This window comes from Centropristis striata, chromosome 11 (assembly GCF_030273125.1).
Source record: "Centropristis striata isolate RG_2023a ecotype Rhode Island chromosome 11, C.striata_1.0, whole genome shotgun sequence".
NCBI lineage: Eukaryota > Metazoa > Chordata > Actinopteri > Perciformes > Serranidae > Centropristis > Centropristis striata.
The window spans coordinates 24929799-24951477 of NC_081527.1; the positions used below are offsets into that span (position 1 = coordinate 24929799).

The 21679-nt window shown below is 37.6% G+C and overlaps 1 protein-coding gene across 1 annotated transcript; it reads right to left on the minus strand.

Moving 5' to 3' along the window:
- Nucleotides 1-1125: 1125 nt before the first annotated feature.
- On the minus strand, nt 1126-21354 carry fam151a (family with sequence similarity 151 member A). Its single transcript, XM_059343934.1, has 12 exons — nt 21312-21354; nt 18665-18814; nt 17945-18094; nt 17682-17844; nt 17406-17463; nt 15031-15120; nt 12243-12319; nt 10122-10258; nt 7813-7986; nt 6782-6888; nt 4982-5161; nt 1126-2887 (listed from the first exon to the last, which is right to left on the minus strand). The coding sequence occupies exons 1-12, from the start codon at nt 21319-21321 to the stop codon at nt 2582-2584; spliced, it is 1602 nt and encodes a 533-aa protein (XP_059199917.1). The 5' UTR covers nt 21322-21354; the 3' UTR covers nt 1126-2581.
- Nucleotides 21355-21679: the final 325 nt, after the last annotated feature.

The following is a 21679-nucleotide window of genomic DNA, read 5'->3' on the forward strand; positions in this document are numbered from 1 at the left end:
TGGCAGAGGTAGCTTCATTAAAGATTCATGCATGGCATTTGCATCTTCATAACAATGAATACACTTGGCAAGCTCAGAATTGACTGAAATTACATTTTCATTTGATTCCATTGGCGCACTGAACTTTTTCACACACCTTTTAGTTTCTTTACAATTTACACTTTCCCGGCACTTTTGTGTATAGAAGCACAAGCCTTTAGAAGTGAATTTAAAGCTTCTTTTTGCTGACAGCGTTTCAACATCATCAAATGTTTCCATGTTTCTTCTAAACGGCTTGTTGTGCAGCAATCAGGATTCACGATCAGACAAAAATGCAGGTAAAAGTAAAAAAAGCAAGACTTGATTAGTGACACTGCAGTGGGGTTTTCCTTTTCTTTTTGTTAGCAATCGAAGTCTCCAACATAGGTGCATAAAATATTGCGCAATGATTTCATGCAGTGATTCAGCGCTAACTTCTCAAATTCATAAACTTGAATATGAAAAACTTACCTAAGTTAACTTGGTGATACACTCACACACAGACACTGTAAGTTAAAATGAAATCATGGAGACATTAGTTAGTTCCTCCACAACGCTGCGAGAGGCAAAATCAGAGCGAAATTTAAACTAGCCTTACGACCGTTAACATTAGCATCTTAGCTAACATTAAGGCTAACTAGCATTGGCAACCTCCAGGCGATAGTAAAAAGCATGCCAAGAAGGCCACAACAATTTGAAATATGATGAGGCGTATTTTAAATTTTGTATTTTTAGAGTTGAATTAAGAATTTCTAACAAACCAGACTGACCTGGAGGATATCTTGCTAATGTTAAGTAAAATGTTCAAGCTGAAACTAACTTAACTGGGATGTACAAAAAACCAACCATCCCTCATAAAAAACGTTGCCAAATTTACCAACTGCCGAATAATAATTTATTTCCACTGACATGAAACGCAATTTGAGACTGAGTTAACCCAACTGTTGACAAATGATAGTACCGTCATGGTTAAGCTGTTGTATCTGTAGTGTTCTTGAACTGACCGTTAGCCCGAGCATTCAGAGGATGTGGCCTTATAGCCAAAGTATAACTTGACAATAGTGGCACCTAGTAAAGGTTTTGCTCCAGTGTTGCTTAGGAAGGATTTTTGAGGAAACAGGTTAAGTTTGGTTCCTTAAATGGAAAGAAAAATGCTTTCTGCCAATCACAGCAAATCTCTAAATCCACAGTGAAGTACATGATGACATGTTAAAGGCACAGTGAGGAAGATGTGTATTTATTAAAACAATGTATAGATTCACACCAAAATAATAATCCCTTACCCTCTATTAATAATCCCTCTCAGTCATCACATGTGACCCATAGAAGAGTGTGGCCTGTGTTTTCTCTGTTATTTTCTTTTTCCAGTGTTCGGAACGTTTCTGGCCGTGGCTTGTTTGGCATGTATTGATGTTCAAATCACACTCGATAGAATCATGAGTGTCTTTACAATGGCAATCAACTCTGTAGGGGAGAGATATCACTTTGAAATAAAAATGTCAGCCTCCTGGTGGCACTTTAGGAAAAGGTGAAGCAATCATCAAAGTCATTAACATGTAACATGTCTAACAAGTTGTATGCCAATCATTGATCGTCAAGACATTATATTCTAGACCAGGGATTCCCAAAGTGTGGTGCGTGGACCCCCAGGGGTGCACAAGCTGCCTCTAGGGGGTGCACGAGATGAAAAATGTAATGGTGGTCTGATAATTACACAATTACATTTTTTCCCCCACACAATAAAGAAAATGTAAAAATGTAAAAATAGGAGAAAAATGTAAATAAAAATTTCCTTTGTAAAATCAAAAACTGTAATATTAATTAATAAATAAATGCAGGCTATTCAAAAAGCACTTCATCTTAAAATTAAGCGTAGAAGCAGTTATTTTTGTCCAGTGCAGCTCAAAATATTATAACATTTTCCCAACTTATGTGCTTTCTGCCTCTGATCCTGAGTCTGTCATCATCCTCTTTGCTCTTAAAAGTGGAAGCTTGCGCATAACTTTGTTGCATTATTTTGAAACTGAGCTCATTGTTGTGATGTTTTTTTTAAATTATATGTGTGTTCTGGTCATTTGAGCATGATTAAACTTGCTCCTTTAATATGGCTATAAAAAAGCTATTTGCATTAGGGTTTTTTTGAAGGTGTGGGGGATCGGGGGTGGGTCAACCCGGTTGGGACACAGAAGGGGGTGCGTGGCTAAAAAAGTTTGGGAACCGCTGCTCTAGACCAAAGTGCTGGACTGACCACCTGACTGAAACTGCCATACTTAAAGTCTGGCAACAAGCTTCAACAGTGCATAAACTTACATATTAAGCAAGGTAGTCTCTGATTTGCAATATGCATTGCATTATGTACAATATTTTTCCCACATACACCATTGTATACACTGATAGATCAGTATGAACCAGTAGCAGCTGATACATTAGCCCTCTAATTAATACAAAGGACAGGTTTGATGAACAATGTTGCAGTGTATGTCTATCACACTGAAGAGGCAAACATATGACACAAATATCATTTTTAGTGCAGTAATCGTGGGTTGGTCATATCTATCCTCAGTTAGGACTGATCAGATATCACATACAGATTTGTGTTTGCTCTCCCTCTACACTGGCTCTTAAGTCCTGTGAGGACTGTGGAATCTCCAGCACTGCTGTGTGTGTCCTCCTCCACTATAAGGTCATAGCTATCCATCATTCTCACTAGAGAGTTTAGCTCCTCTTGTCCTTTTGGCAGTGATGCTGTGTTCAGATGTAGAGCCACCCTCTGAGACAAGCCTGTCTCTGGGATCATTGGAGGCCACTTCTGCCGTCTCAGGACCAGAGTTACGTACGGGAACAGTCTCTCTACTGTGGATACAAACTCCTGAAAGAGAGAGGAGGAGGTTACAACAGAGGACTAACACACTAGACTACATATTACACTGTATGTATTGGAACAGAAATACATTCCATTAACCCTCTGGAGTCACCAAAAGCTCCAAATCATGACTTCTTCATGACATCCAGACTAGAAAACAAAGCAGCGTGGAGCCCTACTGTAAATTGACCTCTAAAGTTCTGGCTGTAAACTCCATGAGGCCAGTTTCAGTTTGATGATGATATACCAAGTAAAACTGGAGACAAGCTCAAATATATTTTGTATAAAATTATAGAACTGGATAGCCTGGCTAACACCAGACTAATCACAAATGAGATTAGTCTGGAAACCAGCCATTCATTTCTCCGTAGAGGAGGCGTGGTTTACGATCCTCCAGAGCCGTTTATTGGGCGCTAATAATGTCTATCAAAGCGTCTGTAGGTAGCTCTTAGCCAATCGTATCAGTTATACCAGATGACGTATGTTGATGTTTGTTGTGTGTGTGTCTGTGAGAGAGTGTTGCTTGTTGTTTTGATTCTCCAGTTCTCGCTTTCTGCAAGATTATTTATTTTCACGCTTTATTCCCCCTCATGTCATTCAGCCACACACATCCACTGATTTTATGGGCAATAAACAAGCTGCTGCGGGTCTCTCGGCGGCTCCGCTGTCCCCCGGCTCGTAGCCAGATCACCGGCGTTACGGTAGCGGGGTTAGTAGCGGGGTTAGTAGCGGGGCTAGCAGCGCCGCTAGTACAGCGCTAGTTGGTAGATTAGTAGATTAGACTTTTCCCAAATCCTGTCGGAAGCAAGGCTAAAACATCCTTTTTCGTGGTGAAACAGGAGTGTAAAGTCAAACGTTGTTCTTCTTTTAAAATCAACTTTCGCTCTAAACTATTTAAAACACCATCTAGAGCTAAAGAGAGTTTTGCGTCTGCTGCAGCCATGTTGGATCCGGAAGAAAACTACAAAACTACAAGCTTCCGTCATCGTCATCGTCTGGCTAAGAAACGGCCCTGATTGCCAGACTGCCTGGAGGTTCGAAATTAAATTTGAGCGCGCAAGGCAGCATGGGTATACCCAGGCTAAGAACTGGATGGAACCCTGTTAACCTTTGTTCATATTTGCAACATTTAAAATTCTTAATTGAGCATGATAGTGTTTTGAAAGTAAAAAAAAGATTCAAGATAAATTATTGAACACTTCTAAATTTAAAGATTCGGGCCAGTTCATCGCTGCTTTCAGCTTTAATTTATCTTGTTTTAAGAGTTAATTTCTTATTTTAAGCGTTCAACATGCTTATTTCTAGATTTAATAATCTTAATTTAAGAAATCTCATTAAGTGAAATTATCTGTCCATGCAGCAAGATCATTTCCCTCAGAGTGTTTTTATCTTGTTTTTAGACACACCTTTCTTACAGTGGACATAGTAAGCATGTTGACAGTGTTGGTGTAATTACTCTCACTGCCAGAAGGGGGAGACAAAAGATCTCATGCAGGTTTAAGATGCAGCTAAAACACATTATCATTATTTAATTTTTTTCTATCTTTTAATTTGTATTTTTTAAAATTGTATTATCTTTTTTATTTATTTACTTATTTATTTATTTTGTTTGTTTTACTTTATTTATTTTATCTTTTTCTTTCCTCTTCCCTCTCTTCTCGCGTTAGTACTCCTTGCTTTGTTTGCCTATTTATTTTCATTGTGTTATATATATATATATGTGAGCCAGGTTATATATATTTATATATATGTTATATCATCTGCCTCTCATCCACATACACACACTCATACACACACACGCACATACACCTGTGGTGCCTCTGTGCACATTGTTGTACATTTGTGTTTTTCTTTGTTGTTGTCTGCGCTGTATGTCTGCTGTCTCTACTTGTGGTCCACATGGTGTAGTGTATTTGTCCCTCATGTCACCTTGTTTGTTACGTCATTTCACCAATAAAATATAATCTAAAAAATGTTTTTTTAAACAAATAAAGAAAAAAAAAATCAATTTTGGGTATGCAGCGGTAGAAATTGAAGCACAGCTATTATGTTTTAGAAACCCATGTTGGTAGAAAACCTATCAGGCAGGAAGCTCCATACCTTGGTGCTGTCAGTGCTCTGTAAATCCTCCGTGCTGATCCAGACGGGCCTGTAGAGCTTCTCCCTGCTGTAGGCCGACTGCAGCAATTCAAGAGAAGCTTCCAGAAGCTGCTGAGTGTGGATCTGCAGGTAAACACCCCAGGGGAGGTCAGCTCTCTGCTCAAGCAGGTGCAGGAAGTCCTGTAAAAAAAACCCAACACACATTTTTAATCAACATGCATATTTATTCTGTTAAAGTCAGTCATTCAAATCAGTCGGCCCTTAACCCTCTGGAGTCCATCTATTTATTGAAAATACACGTTTTATTTACAGTAATGACTTTATTTATATATGATCTGTAGACAAGCTGAGAAAGCCAGTTAAAATTGCAATCATAGGGGCTTTCAATCAAATCAAAAATCAAAATTACTTTATTCATCCCCAAGGGGAAATTCAGTTAGTTTTTTAGACCGTTTTTAAAATATACATTTTCTTTCTACAATGAAAACTATTACTATTTTTAATTTATATGCAAATAGACTGTTTTGTAGTTTTATTATTTATTTTTTTCTGCTGTTTTTGTGTGTATAAAAGTTTTTTGTTTTTTTTAAATGGTACATTTCCATAGACACCTGTGTCTTTTGTTTGTATTTTGGGTTCCTGGCAGCTTTATACTTTGTTAATTAAAATAAAATGAAAAATCTGACTGATAGCCAAGTTTGTGTGGAGAAAAAGGAGCCATGCATGTGATGTTAGGACAGACTGAAAGATGCTAAACACAGACAGAATGCATAAGAAGTTGACAAATTTGAACCAAAATATTCTGGACTTCAGAGGTTTAATTATATAGCATTTTTCACACGTAAAATGTAAAATTATTTTGTGATGAATAAAAACTCAACAATAACAGTAATAAATACAAATAAAAACAGAAATAACAGAAACAGAGGAAACACTAAAAAGGTATAATACAATAAATAATTACTCAGACTAATAAAAAAAAGCTCAATTCAAAGCCATACTTTTTTGCTAGGTCTTTTTTTTTTTTTTTTTCTGCTGAAAAAAAGTTGAGAAGTTTTATAGGGTAAAAGCAAATTTGATAATACATCAGATCAACACCATTTAGAGCTTTAGAAACCAATTAAAGCCCCTTTAAATAAATGCTTCAACCTGATGGTCTTAGCTATGTTTTCATTTGATTTTTACTTGAAATTCTCTGCAAACCATAACTTAATATCTAAAATGAATAAAAAGGCATCTATAGGCCCTGAGACATCAGGAGTCGATAAATGTATGTCATAAGCATGTTTATGGACATGTATGTTGTGTCTCCTGATAATGTTTCCAAGTGGCAGCATGTAAAGGTTAAAACGTGCACTTTACAGCTCAGATAAACAATCTATTTATTAAACATGGAAACCATCTAGCATGAGTCACCAGCCTTTAATATCTCATGAAGACATTTTTCAACAGGAAGTTGTAGATATAGATCATTATTTTTATTAGCTTTGTGGCTCTTGTTTTGGATGGATTCAGAAACAGATTTAGGTAGACATTATTTAGAGCAAATCGGCATTTAGAGAGTAGCCACCATGGTTTTCTATGTTCTATATGTCTAAAGCGAAGACTTGTGAGAGCCGACAGTGGTGTTTGTAGAATAAACTGTAAGATGAGTTCATACTGTTGTCTGAGTGGATGCAGGAAATGTTATTCATTTATTGTACAGTCCAACTAAATTGTGTCAAGCTCAATTAAAAAAGAAAGAAAGAAAGAGAAAAGAGTTTCCTCTGCCACAAAAAAAAAGTTTTTTCAGTGATATACCTGCAGTGTGAAGGCCTCTGAGCTCTCTCCTGAAACCGCTACCAGAGGGACTCCAGGCTGGTTAGGGTCAGAGGTCACCTGGACCACCAGCATACCACCATCACCAGCTGCACACACACACACACACTCACACACACACACACACACACACACACACACACACACACACACACACACACACACACACACACACACACGGGGTATGTGAGATTTTTACACAGATCTTTACTATGATCCCAAAAGAGGACACTTTATGTTGGTAATTATTTTTATGTGCACAAATCTTTATTTATAATTAAGTTATTTATTTCTTTCTTTTCTGTTTTTTCTAAATAGTTGAAGAGAGACCACTACAAATGAGCAGTGTTTTGCACATTTATGGAGTTTTAAATGGTTCACTTTATAGTTTTAAATGGTTTTATGCTCACTGTTTTTACTACATTTGTTTGAATCGCTACATTTTAGTGATGAGGAATATTTGCAATAAATTTAGTCATGGATTGTTAACATTTAAAATAGCTTTTCTTTTCAAATGTTTCAATTTTGTATGTGTTTATCAGTTCCATAGTTTAATAAATCAGACACTGATGGCACAGCGCTCTGTTTTTAAGGCTTTTTTTTCCCCAACCAAAAATGCTTTGCCCTGGTTAGGGGGTACTTGGGTGAAAAAATATTTCACAGGGGGTACATCACTGAAGAACTTGAGAACCACTGATTTGGAGGAGAGTAAAAGGTGACCCGGATTAGTGCTCCATTACTGTCACAGTGACTTTATGATTCAAAATAAAGAAAGATGTGAAAGCTGTGATGACATTTTAACTGATGGTTTGTTTTATTTGAAAATATAAGGACATTTTAGACATCATGTCTAAAATGGACAACACATACCCCAATGCCCCCCCAATGCCTATTCAATTTTGGAAGTTACTTAACTAGCTTTTTAAAACCACAATGTATAGAATTATTTTGTTTCTGACTTCAAATGATGCTATTGTGATGGTAAGTGTTTGTGCATCAGTGCTTGTACCAACCTGAAAGCTGAGTCAACAGTGAGGTGTGGTCAGAGACTCTCAACCAATGGACTGCCAGGCTGTTGCCTTGTTTGTAGGCGGTGGATGGGGAATCCCTGTCTGACTTGTGAACTGGATAGAGGAAATCCATCAGGTCTCCTCCAGGATAAAATCTTCTCATAAGGCCCTGCTGCCCTATGAACACAAATTATACATCAACAGGTAAACTGAAACAGCCACAACAGTCATTTGTAACTTTTATCATCTTATGAAACAGTTTTTTTTGGACTCATGACTCATGTATCCAGAACCATGGCATGGGGTTCAGGGTCTCTTGGGACCTGTTGATTGCCTGAGATGGTGCTGTTTTTGTGTTTAATATATCTTTATATCCTTTTTTATAACTGACCCTAAATGCTTCTAAAATTAAATTCCTGTATCCATCAATGAAGCATCGCCGAGGAAAAAGCAGCGCTGTCTTTCACCATTTTTTTCGACATCTTATTGGCTGCTCCCGGCTGTTCCACGATCCTTTAATACAGGCTGCTTATATACTCTGCGATGGCGCACAATGCCGGCTTGTCTAGTCTGGGTTGAGTTAGCGCTGACTAGACACGGGTGAGCTGCGTTAGTGCAACGGCTTTAGCCTCAAGTGGAAGTTGGTGTTAATTCTAACCAGGCTTTTTCAATCAAGCCACGGTTTGTTTAGCCACGTTGATAGAACACCCCCAGGCTGCTGCAGGATAACAACACAGGCTTCAACACAAATCTGAGTAATCTGTTTGAACTCAATAAACAGCTGTTTTGTATGAAGGAGTCCTGTTACAGGGCTCATAGCCTTTTTTTTCCAACTCTCTTTTTACCAAAAGTAGCATCTCAGTCTTTATTGACAAAACATAGTGCAGAGCAAATTTTGTTGGATAGTATTTAAAAAAGTCTTTGTGGCCATGTATGAGGTGAGACACTGAGCATACACAAAATTCAGATAATTGCAGCATTTCTTCCATAAGAACTTGTGTGAAGGCCTTTGACTAGCTTCTAAGATTATTATTAGGGGCGGAGCACCAATGGTGCGAGGACCCTATTGAAATTGGTCCATCTATTATTATTATTATTATTATTATGTTGATGGTGATGATAATGATGATGATGATGAGTCTGATATTGATGATGATGATGTTGTTGATGTTGGGTACCTATGTGGTTGACACTTCACCTGGAATTGCCTTCTGTTGCACTATTGATTTTGTTTTGTTTTATATATGTATATACAGTACAGGCCAAAAGTTTGGACACACCCATCTCATTCAATGCGTTTTTCTTTATTTTCATGACTATTTACATTGTAGATTCTCACTGAAGGCATCAAAACTATGAATGAACACATATGGAATTATGTACATAACAAAAAAGTGTGAAATAACTGAAAACATGTCTTGTATTTTAGATTCCTCAAAGTAACCACCCTTTGCTTACTAGAATATAAGACATGTTTTCAGTTATTTCACACTTTTTTGTTAAGTACATAATTCCACATGTGTTCATTAATAGTTTTGATGAATTTACAATGTCAATAGTCATGAAAATAAAGGAAACGCATTGAATGAGAAGGTGTGTCCAAACTTTTGGCCTGTACTGTGTATATATATATATATATATATATATATATATATATATATATATATATATATATATATATACATATATATATATATATATGTATATATATATATATTGGTTGTATGTGTGTTGGAATGTATTGTTTTTATAATTTTTTGTCTTTTATACACCTAGACTGCAACCAAATTGCCCAAGTTGGGACAAATAAACCATACTTGACTTGACTTGACTTGACTTATTATTATGGGAAATGAATTGCTAATTTGGTAACTTTATCGTATTCCAAAATAAATATATACGTCAATCTCCGTGTTGTTTTCTTTAATTTGTGAACTTGAACTACCTGCTCTGGTCTGTGCAGCATTTTGCTTAACTTCTGTTGTTTTATATGTACTTTACATGAACATAAATTTGAAGTGCCCAGCAACAAACGTGTATAATAGATTTTTCACACGAATAGGCGAATCGTTCTGGAGATATGTAAAAGACACACTCACACATACACACAGATTCCTTACTTTATAGTTTGATTTTTCAAAGGTCGTCAGCTATGTCTTCTATTTTTTCTAGTAAAGTTTAGTTAAGGGTCAAATTTACGGTTTTTGCAACAGGTATTCAGCAAGACAGTGCTAAACTGTAAATTCTTTTCCACATTTTGTACCCAGACTCCACTTGTAAACATTGTTGATAAGAAACAGCTCCTTACTTACTTGCAGCCTCTTTGAATTCAGACAGCGTTGGTTCATAGATATCGTAGTAAACTCTGGAGGGGTAGCTGTTCTCACGAATAAACAGCAGGTCACTCATGTTTGGATGAACTGAACCCTGCCACAGTGTCAGACTGAACCTGAAAAACGAAATCAGATATCACAGCAATGTTAATGATATTTAATGTTCTTCATTCTGTGTTCTTTTGTTAAGGTCCAGCTGACACTCTTTTAAGAGAGCGCCAGCATCTTACAAAACAGAACTATCTGCAAGCCTGATCACTTTATTTGGAAAAGAAACATTAAATGTGAAAGCTTTCATGAACTGAGGGGTGTTCCATCAACGTGGATTAAGGAAAAGTCTGGCTTAATATGATAAGTCTCGCTCATTTAAGTGAGAGATGCGTTCCATTAAAGTGGCTTATGTGACTCCCCGCTCAGTAACCATGGTAACTTATACCGCTGAACTAGCCTGCTCCGGGGCAGGCTAACAGATGAGCTAACTTTAGCTGTGTGTCAATTTATTTCTGACGGGCGGAAACAAAATCCCAAAATACAGTTCCGTCCCGATTATTTTTGCGCAAGCGTCACTTTTGTCATGTCTGTGTGGAAAGTTTAGACTTTGTTTTTTATGTATACTGTCTGGTTTAGACGTTTTTTTCTCACGATGTGACGAGGCATGAATTTACACACTTATTTCAGTCAGCCCGTTTTTTAATCCATGCAACTTTTGTTTTGGAGTGAACCATTTATTTGACAGCTAAACATGTAATTGTGCAAACGTTTGACCAAACCAGGACCTTCTGCTGCTGCTGTGGTAAAATGTATACTTACATCATTCTCTAGTTTCTTTATCTCCAGTTTAATTTATTACATTTTTAACTTTTTGTCTCCATATGGAGTTTTTGGTTTTCAGTTTCTATAAGCATATGAAGCTTGCAGATCGAGCCGACATCCTGTGAAAGAAAATGTGTCAAAGAGTAGCTGATTATGTAGTTGCCAATTATTATTTAATTTCTCATATTCATCATTGCTTGCTGCTGTAGTTGTTCCAGCTGTGTCCTGCAGCAAGGTGCATGATTATACACAATCTGTAGAATGAAGATACAGCCCAAACATTATTATGTTTTCACTTGTCCAAGTCCTTTTGGCTGTTCAGATTCCTACTGTTGAGATGTAACAGAATAATTCATATAGGGCACGGTTACTTCACCCAGTTAGGCCAATCAACAGTAAATTCATTGTAGTTGTGAGTTCTCCAAAATTAGCCTACACCATAATTGTGAACATATAGATGTTATTATCCAGCCTGCTGATAATATAACCAGTCTTATTGTATCTAGTGATCTAATTGTTAATTTATTAAGTACAAATATCACAAACAGTAGGCTTTAATTACTCGTGCTTTGTATCAGTCTGCAGTGTTTCACCATGCCATCTCCCTGGCTCTGTTAATAGAGCAGTAATGTCTGTTTCTGTGACCGTCTCTTTATATTCTTCATAAAGCTCCTTCCGCGCTGCTTTTCACCACTTTTTGTGACATCTTATTGGCTGCTCCAGGCTGTTCCGTGATCGATTAATAACGACTACTTATATACTCCGTGGTGGCGTACAATGCCGGCTTGTCTAGCCTGGGTTGAGTTAACGTTGACTAGACAAGGCTAAGCTGCGTTAGTGGAACGGCTTTAGCCTCAAGTGAAAGTTGGTGTTGATTCTAACCAGGCTTTTTCAATGAAGCCGCGGCTTGTTTATCTGCATGATGGAGCACCCCTCTGGTCTGTTATAAGTAGTAACAACGAAGCTTCATGAACCATTTGCTTTATTTTTTGACCCCACTAGATGGTGGTTTTGACTTTAAAAAAGGCTCTATCAATGGTAATTGAGTGTGTTTTCAGCCCTTTGTTGAACAAAGAGCGCCATCTAGTGGACTCAGAAAATAAAGAAAAAGGTTCACGAAGCTTCACTTCACTAATTATAGCAAGCAGAGAGAGAAATTAATCTCTGTGTAAAAATTCTGTGTATAATTACTTGAATGCCTGTTCTGACAGACAGGATTGGGTCATTATCAATAAATGATTGCTTCTTCCTCATTAGAATAATACAGATGGAAACTGTCTGTGTTACCGTGGTGACTGGCTGAGGAGCCAGCTGATGTGCTGCCAGGCTCTGCGAACCAACAGGGCATGGACTGGGAATGTCACCTAAAGACACAAATGAATGATGATTGATTATTGATGTTTTACTGCACATTTTGAATCTCAAATTGACTTCCAGCTGCCACAGAGGTTAATGTCATCCATCAGAATATCACGTTGAAAGCCAAAGTAATACCTTTATTTGATGACTGACAACATATGAAACCATGGTGATTATGCTACTTGTCTTCCCCAATTTTTACATCTACAATTGAAGGAAGCACTCATCGAAGCTTTTTCCATGTCTGCATTGAAAAATACAGAATGTTACACAAAGAGATGTGTTGCTTGCTTACTAGAATTAATATTGACATCAGCGTGATTTCATTACTGTCAGCAGTAGCAGCTTAATGAATAGTGTTCAGATGTTACAGCAGACTTTTTATGTGGATATACTGTATTACTCCTATAGTCCCCCTGGATGGATGTCACTTTTTAGAGTGTACTTTCTTCATATAAAATTCATATCAATACATTCAAATGTTAAATATGTTTTAAATATGTAATATGTTATATCTTCTGTAAACCGCTTGGCTGGCACACACACACACACACACACACACACACATAAATATATGGTTAAATAAAGATTTTCTCATGCAGGTTGCTTTACAGGTGGAAGTCTCAACCCCCCCAATGTTCAACTCAAAGTTAGGCCCTTGCCCTTAATCTGTTCAGAGCCCAGAGGTGGGTTTGGTTTGTTCCCATCTTGCCTCTGGCTCTAGAGACGGACGAGTCCATTCAAACCCAGAGGAGAACACAATATGCAGTTTTACTGCGTTTTATATCACAACCTCAGATTCAAGCTTTTTACTAAAGTATCTGCTGAAGTCCATACTGTTTACAGAAAAAGTGTTTTATCTAGCTTAGTTTGTTTTCAATGCATACAAACAGCGTAAGATGGCTCTTTCTGTCTGATGTGCTAAAGGGCCCATTCTGCAAAACATGGGGCCCCACCAACGCGTAAAAAGCTCTGATACATCATGTATGATGAAATATTCCTCATCCTTGATTACGATTAGCAATAAGTTAAAAGGAGATCCAGATCAAAGCAATTATTGCTATGGTATTGACAATTAAAACCATCGAACCAAATCATCTAGGGGGGTTCGGGGGCATGCCACCCAGGGAGAAAATTTTTACATTTTTAAGTAAAATGCTAGCCTGGCTAACACCAGACCAAATCTCATTGGAGATTAGGTCTGGACACCTTCAATGCATTTCTCCGTAGAGGAGGTGTGGTTTACGATCCTCCGGAGCCGTTTATTGGACGCTTAGAATGTCTATCAAAGCGTCTGTAGGTAGCTCTTAGCCAATCAGATCAGTTATACCAGATGACGTAGTAGAGCAACAGAGATGGATGTTTGTTGTGTGTGTGTCTGTGAGAGAGTGTTGCTGCTGCTTTGCTTCTCCAGTTCTCGCTTTCTGCAAGATTATTTATTGTCACGCTTTATTCCCCCTCATGTCATTCAGCCACACACATCCACTGATTTTATGGGCAATAAACAAGCTGCTGCGGGTCTCTGGGGGCTCCGCTGTCCCCCGGCTCGGAGCCAGATCACCGGCGGTGACCGGCGGTCTCGCCGGCTCGGCGCAACGAGCCTCAGAAACCGCCCGTGCGGCGCTAATAGCCCCGCTACCGGTGATCTGGCTACCAGCCGGGGGACAGCGGAGCCCCCAGAGACCTTTCGCCTTTCAACTTTCGCTCTAAACTATTTAAAACACCGTCTACAGCTAAAGAGAGTTTCGCTTCTGCAGCAGCCATGTTGGATCCGGAAAGCTTCCAAGTGCCGAGTAGTACGCGTCATCGTCTCACCGTCCCTCCCCGCTCTGTGATTGGATCCCTAAAACAGGGCTAGCAAAATCGCCTAGTTTCCAGACTGGCTGGAGGTTCGAAATCAAATTCGAGCGCGCAAGGCAGTCTGGGTATACCCAGGCTAGTAAAATGCAATCTTGTGTACTTTGAGAGCTAAATGAGAACAAAAAGCTCACATGACATTTCTCACAGTTGGGTGATACTGTATTATAGAATCTTTATTGATTTCCTACTGTGACATTTTTGTATCACTGCAGATCATTTTCTTCACTGGGATTCTTTTTCTCTCCATTCAAAGGGCTCTTTATCCTGTTTCCTAACTTGGCATCTAATTGCGCTTTTCTACTACAGGTACAGGCAGACTATTAATCTGCTTTTTGCTTCGTTATCCATTGTGGATTTTAGTACCACTTGATGTAGCTGTTCATCATAGCGACGCCACATGAAAGCAACGCCTCTTTCACATTCCCTGTTCGTCGCTACCAAAGACAGGCACCATGGCACCAGAAGAACACTAGAAGGGAACTCATTAAGGCACATTATCAAGCTTTTTTGCACTAGAGGGCACATCATCATCATTTATTATATGAAGGGGCACCCTAGAGGGCACCCAATCATTTTTTTGCAGGTGTAAAGGGCCAATAAGGCACTTCCTCTCTCTTTCATTTGTATTGTCTGCAGTGTCTTGTAAGCCCATGCACGCTGGGCAACTTTTGGTGTAAGACACTGAAATAAATAAATAAATAAATACTACTACTTCCATAAAGTGGGTATGTATATAAAGGGGAGACTTGTGGGTACATATAGAACAGTCTATTTAGTTTCATATGTTATCATTATCTTTACTGTAGCCTTAAGGCTGAGCTTGCTACAGCCTCTGGAAGACACAGGTCAGGCTTACCTTTTGAGGAACATCTTTGATCATGTTATACATGTCCTCCACCATGGCCCTGCTGTAGGTTTCAATGAAAAGTGGAGGACCATAGGCTACCTGTCAGAAACAATCCAGTGTTAGCTGGGAGTCACAATTATTTTGAAAATTGAGCGACAATCTTCCTTTCCTTTGATAATATCACTAGTGGGGCTAAAGACTTAAAGACTAGCTCTGGGTGATAGAATCCTACATGGAAACAATGGTCCCCTGCATCAGTCGTTCAATAAACAGATATATCCTAAATTGTGTCTTTGAGCAATTGAAGAACTTTAGCGGCATTCATCAATATTTTCATTCTTCATGATTGTTCTTAGGTAAGATGAACCACACATTATGGGTGATTCTCATGAAGCCAGTCTAAGCTATGTCTGTGAAGATTATAAGGACATACTTATTAAACTAAATATATTTCACTTTTATATGAATGGACAATATAACCAAAATGAGGCACGAGTCATTGTTTTGTGTTAAAATAATATTTTCTATACTTTTAAACATATTTGTGATTCACAAATTCATTACCGTAATGCGTCCAGATAAAAATGTCATGGTTTCCCCCACACTTATATATAATAAATATTTAATAAGCTTTATAAAAATAAATATACATTTGTTTGAAATGTAAAATTTAACGGAATATAATCAAACATAATGGTTTTTGACAATGTATAAAGAACAAAATCTGAATGAAAATTGATGAGAAAAATGGTTAGATGTTACGGTAATGATAGAATTGTTTGCATTAAAAATGTGTATATTTTAATAAAATACTTTTTGGTGATACCAGCTAACCTTGAGCATATTTAAGGGCTTGCCAAGGGAAAAAAAAACTTTCGTTGTTTGTTTTTTTAAGAATGTGTTACGGTAATGAATTTAGCTCACAGTGTCTCTAAAATGTCAGAAAATACCTTAAAATTCTTTAAATATATTATAAATTCATATTAAACAGTGACTTTAGATTTTATACGTTATAAAGGGTCAAAGAAAATATGTATTCAATGCTCTTGGATTATTGCTATGAGCTGCACCATGTTCATGAGAATCACCCATATGCACAAAAGCCAACTCGCATTTTGTGCTGTGAAATATTAATAATATTGATGCAAAAGCAATTTTCTTTAAAGACAGAAGAACAATGCTAAAATTATTTAGGAACATTTCATATAGTTTAGTCAGACAACTTAAAAATGTAAATGTGTTTTGCAAAAGAAGAAGATGGTTACATTTCAACATCTAAACTCCAACCTTTGCACTCCTCACAGGCAATTTACATTAGGTGTTGAGGAGTGATGGATATGTGTATTCCCCCTGTCCAAGTGCAGATCTGCACTTGGACAGGGGGAATACACATATACATATACATATACATACACTGCTGCAGCAGCAGCACTCACTGGTAGAGGGAGAGCTGGGGGATTTTCACAGCTTAAATACATCATCAAATTAGGAGGGTGTGTTTTGTTAGAGGGTGTATGAGGAGTGAAGCACGACATGTATATGTGGCAGAGCAGTTGCCTGAGTTGCCTGTCTGAACTAACTCACAGGCGTCGATCCATTCATTTTAAATGTTTAAACTAGGGCCGGGACTCGATTAAGTAAATTAATCTAATTAATTAGAGGCTTTGTAATTAATTAATCGAAATTAATCGCATTTTAATCACATATAAATATTTAACCTGAGAACAGTGAGAAGTATTTTTTTTCACATGGATTTTTAGTATACCATTGAATAATGACTGAATACATAAGCTTAAGCAACAAAAATATTGTTTATTTTTGTTCAAGTCCAACAGACCAGTGCAATTTTAAGTGTAGCAATAGCATATTTAGAAATATAGTACATTTCAGAAATTCAGGTAGCCTATAGGTAGGTGGACCTTCTGTAAACTAGAATACTTTGGTTTTTTAAGTAAAACACAATCCATGCTAGCTATCACACTAGCCGCTAGCTGCTATATGTTTAGCATTGAGGTGATACTTGAGGCTGGATGTGCTGCGGTGATATGTGAATTCCTTGTTGCATAGCAACACAACCATGCTCTTATCGACGCTTCCATCCGTTGTTTTTTTGTAACAAAATGTCCCATCATCCACGGGGCCAACCAAAGCGTCTCATCAGCTTCTTCATTCATGTTCACTGTGGTTTGTTGTTGTCTGAACTCATGAAGCTACAGTATAATCGGTCCGCCTGAAACTCATCCAGTGAGAAATGTTCCGCGGTGCAAAAATAAGTGCAATTAAAATGTGTCAATTTTAATTTTTGTGTAATTAATTAATCTTAATTAACGCATTAAAGTCCCGGCCCTAGTTTAAACTTAATCAAGCTATGAAACATGTTATACCATCCATCCAGGAGACAAAGTTGCATCCGGAAACTTCTCCTCAATCAACTGCAGAAATCTGGTAAAGTAGAGAGGAAGAAATGAAGAGAGAAATATACTGCATTATATGATGGGGCAGTAACATAAAAAGATGAGATACTCAGTTTATGTTGTTTACCGTGTATATATACAATTCCCTAACATCCTGTCTCTTCATAATATTTTGTTGATACAATATAAGCTTGTGAATAGCAAAAAAGGAATGGACAAAATACATAAAAATCTGTCTTTTTTCACCTGGTTCCATTGACTGGAGGCAGGAAATCTGGTACGTTGGGACCTCGGAGGATGTCTGCATTAAGCCAGACAGGCCTGTTTATTGCTCTGCTGCTGTTCTTTTCACGAAGAAGGTCCAATGACAAACCCACTGATTTCAAAGACTTAAAATCCAACTTTATGCCTGCAGGAAGACACAGTGAACTAAAATGTGTTCTTTGATTCTGAAGAATATGGGATGGTCACAGTTCAGCAGAAGAAACACCTGTTGTGCTCTAGCATACCTTTTTTAGATGCCAGCACAGCATCCAGCCATTGGTCCAGAGTGTTGTCACTATAGATGTCAGGAGGGTGGGCCATGATAGGGATGGGCTTCTCACTGGGTGTTCCATAACCCTCCACCGTGATATCAGCCTCCAGGATCATTGCATCACCTGAGCAGATGTCAAATCAGCTATTTAATGGAATGTAATAATGGCACTATGCAGCAAGGTTATTATAATTAACGAAAACTAACGAAATAATGAAAACTAGAATTTAATTTTTTTTCTATGTGGTTATATGTTTTATGTGGTTGCAAAACTAACTAAAATCATAGTTAAATTGTCCTTCGTTTTCATCTTTGCCAACTTTTTTTATACGTAAACCTTTTTGGTTGATGTGAAATCTATTTCATCTATCTGGTTTTATGACTTAATAAACTTATTGGGGCTGAGATGGAAAAGACAAAGGAAATAAAGGAAACATTTATTGTGACTTTTTTGAATTTGGCACCCAACAAATACCCCATTACAAAAAAATAAAACTAACACTAAAACTAATAAAAACTAAACTAAAACTAAGAATTTTCCAAAAAATAAAAACTAATTAAAACTAGAAAACACACCCTCAAAATAATGAAAAAATCAAAACTGTGTGCAGTACAGCATATAAACCTCAGGGAGAAACAACACCATCAAAAGCGATTTAATGTTGTACGTGTGTGTAAATGTCAGAGGTTTTACTTGTGAGAGCTTTGTTCATTTCCTCCTTGCTGTTAGCTCTGTGAAACCAGGTAGCCAGCAGCCCGTCAGGTTTGCTGATATCACCCGACTGAACCAGAAAGTCCAGCATGTCTCCACCAGTAGAAAACGAGGGAAGAGGATCTGAGGAACCTGATTGGATATCAAGACAAACACATGCTACATATATGCAACTGTAGTACAAACATGTAAAAACATGGGACTGCATCACGGAAATATTGATGTATCATTAATTCAATTCAATTCAACTTTATTTATAGAGCGTATTTCATGCACAAGGCAGACTCAATGTGCTTCAGACTGGATATACATAATTACAGTTAAAAAACAAAACAAACAAAGAAAAACAAACAAACAATTTTAAAAAATCAATTACGAATTAACTGAAGAGTGCAGGTAGACAAGCTATGCCATATTCACCACATACACACTTACTTACTCACACATGCGCACCCACTCCCACAACCACACATGCACATACACATTCACACAGTTCAACCGAATTAATCTGTTTTTAAAAATGGCTACTGATGTGATCGTCTGTTATTAATATATAGTAATAGGGCTGCATGATTATGGCCAAAATAATAATCACGAATATTTTGATCAATATTGTAATCACGATTATTTTGATCAATATTGTAATCACGATTATTTTGATCAATATTGTAATCACGATTATTCATCACGATTATTCATCATGTTAGGGAAAACATCTGTATTTTTATAGCACTACTTTTAAACAAACAATAGGAACAGTTTTTAGTGTGTGCTTGTTGTAAACAAACAGAGATCGCTAAGTAAACACCTCCTGCTACAGAGCTAACTGTTATAACTGCCTATTAGCAATCAGCAGACTGGACGCTAAGGGGTTAACATCCCCTCCGGCTCTGCAGCTGGGAGAGACTGCTGCTGGAGGACTGTGCCGATTAGCAAGAACGTGTCTCCAAAAGTCTCCAGTAACACCAGTAAAAGTCGCTGGATTTGTTGCCAGTCGCTTTTTAAAAAAATAGTCACAAAGGGGTCTGAAAAGTCGCTAAATATAGCAACAAAGTTGCTAAGTTAACACCGCCTCGCTGGCTTTTACAAATGCCGCGTGTTGTTGTCGTGTAGAGTACTACGTCACATCCTGCTTAGCACTCTATCCAATCAGTAAACAGGCTTTTTCCAGGGGAGAAAAACAGCCCCGCCCCCTGGTGGTTGGTGGACTACTGGTGTAGAAAGTGCTTGATTAGATATGCAGGAGAGCCGCATTTTAAAATGGAAATATCGCTGACGATCAGGTTAATTTAATCGTGGCGGCCAAAATCGTGATCACGATTAAAATTTGATTAATTGTGCAGCCCTATAGAGTAATGTATTGATATTGTCAGTCAAGTTTGTAAAGTATCTTCTAACTCCTTCCGCATTTGTTATCATTGTGGTGGCTGTTCAGTTATTATTGTATGTTCTGTCATACTCTTTTTGGAAAAAACCCAACTCAACTAACTACAACGTTTTTGGTTAAAAAAAGAATGGCTTCAAAACTTGTTAAATGGGATTATTATTTAGTCATGTCCCAATTATTCTGGCTATTTCAGATTGCACATGGCTGTGCAAATTTGTAAAGCTTTATTTTATGTGTGAAAATGCAATAAAGGCAGATTTCACTGCTTTTACACAAGTAGACCACTTATAGACCAGGCCCAGATAGAAAACCACTGTACCTAAACTACTCAAATTTTGACTAGACCAGTGGTCGGCAACCTGAGGCTCCGGCTGCAGTAGCTCCCTGTGGCTGTGAGAAAATAATTATACAAAATTAATTACTGATTCCTTTACATTTTTGTTTTTATTTATCATTGGCATCGGCCCATTGGAATTTGTATTCTTCAATAGTAAAAGCTAATACATGGCATTAAAAAGTCAACTAAACTATGCATCGTAGCTTACAAAACTTACGAAAGTCTACAGCCCGGCGCCTTAACCTCAAAATTTTGCAAATAAAATCTGATTTTATATTGGGGTTTTTTTTGTTTCTTTTGGGCTCAAAATGTTGATCCAGTAAGTAAAAGTGAAAAAATAACTATCAGGTCAAGTTGAGGTTGTGCTGAAAAAATTATACCAACACCACAGCATGGTAAACATTTTTAAGTGGCAGAATTAAAAGTATTCAATAACCGACAAAATATCCCAAGACTCCAAAGGGTTAATAACAACAGACTGACGCGGTGCATCAATTCAGAGCAGTAGGCTTAGTGCGCCGGTCTGTTCTCCAGGAACAACTGGAGCTGAGAGAGTCAGAATGTGTTGCTAGCTGCTAACGTTAGCCCACAGAGACCTCATACTGGATCCTTGACATTGGGACACAGCTACTGTCTCGACCGTCTCGACCCTATGGTCTCGACCATAGATATCTATGGTCTCAACTGTCTCTGTTTACGCTCTAAAGCCACCATGTTTACCGTTGCTAAGAAACACCGTGCGCTGTTCCGGCTTGCCTCTCTCATTGGTTCCGCTCGGAACGCACGGACGTATCGCCCATAATTTAAATAGTAAATATCAAACATATTTGATAAATATCGAGGCAGCCCCAATAATGCTGTGAACAGTTCGTGGTTTGCATTAGCTGGTACTATCTGGTACTTACGGAGGGTCATGATGCAGGCTCAAGTATGGATGGATAAGCTACGTGCAACGCCTGTGTTGTGTTCGGCATGAAACACGCTCCATACAATAGTTCCGACTACTCTTTACTTTACGAACGTAAACTGGTCAAACTCACTTGAACCCTTTGTCAATAATAATATCAATTATTATTATTATTATTATTATTATTGAATAGTCCAAGTATTCTTTGAATATCTTTTTTATAACAACAGATCATTATATCCATTTTTCCTTTCATACTTTATGAAGAAAATTTGTTTTTGTATTATTACATTAATTTTACACACACGGCTCATATATTAAATATATTTACCATGTTTATCTATCATTTTGTCACACATACAGTGT

Excerpts from the sequence above, each read along its gene's own strand:
- fam151a (XM_059343934.1), bottom strand. Across the intron at positions 17,464-17,681 it reads CCTCCAGTCAATGGAACCAG|ATTTCTGCAGTTGATTGAGG; the intron begins GTGAAAAAAGAC and ends CTACTTTACCAG. Across the intron at positions 2,888-4,981 it reads AGAGCACTGACAGCACCAAG|GAGTTTGTATCCACAGTAGA; the intron begins GTATGGAGCTTC and ends TCTCTCTTTCAG.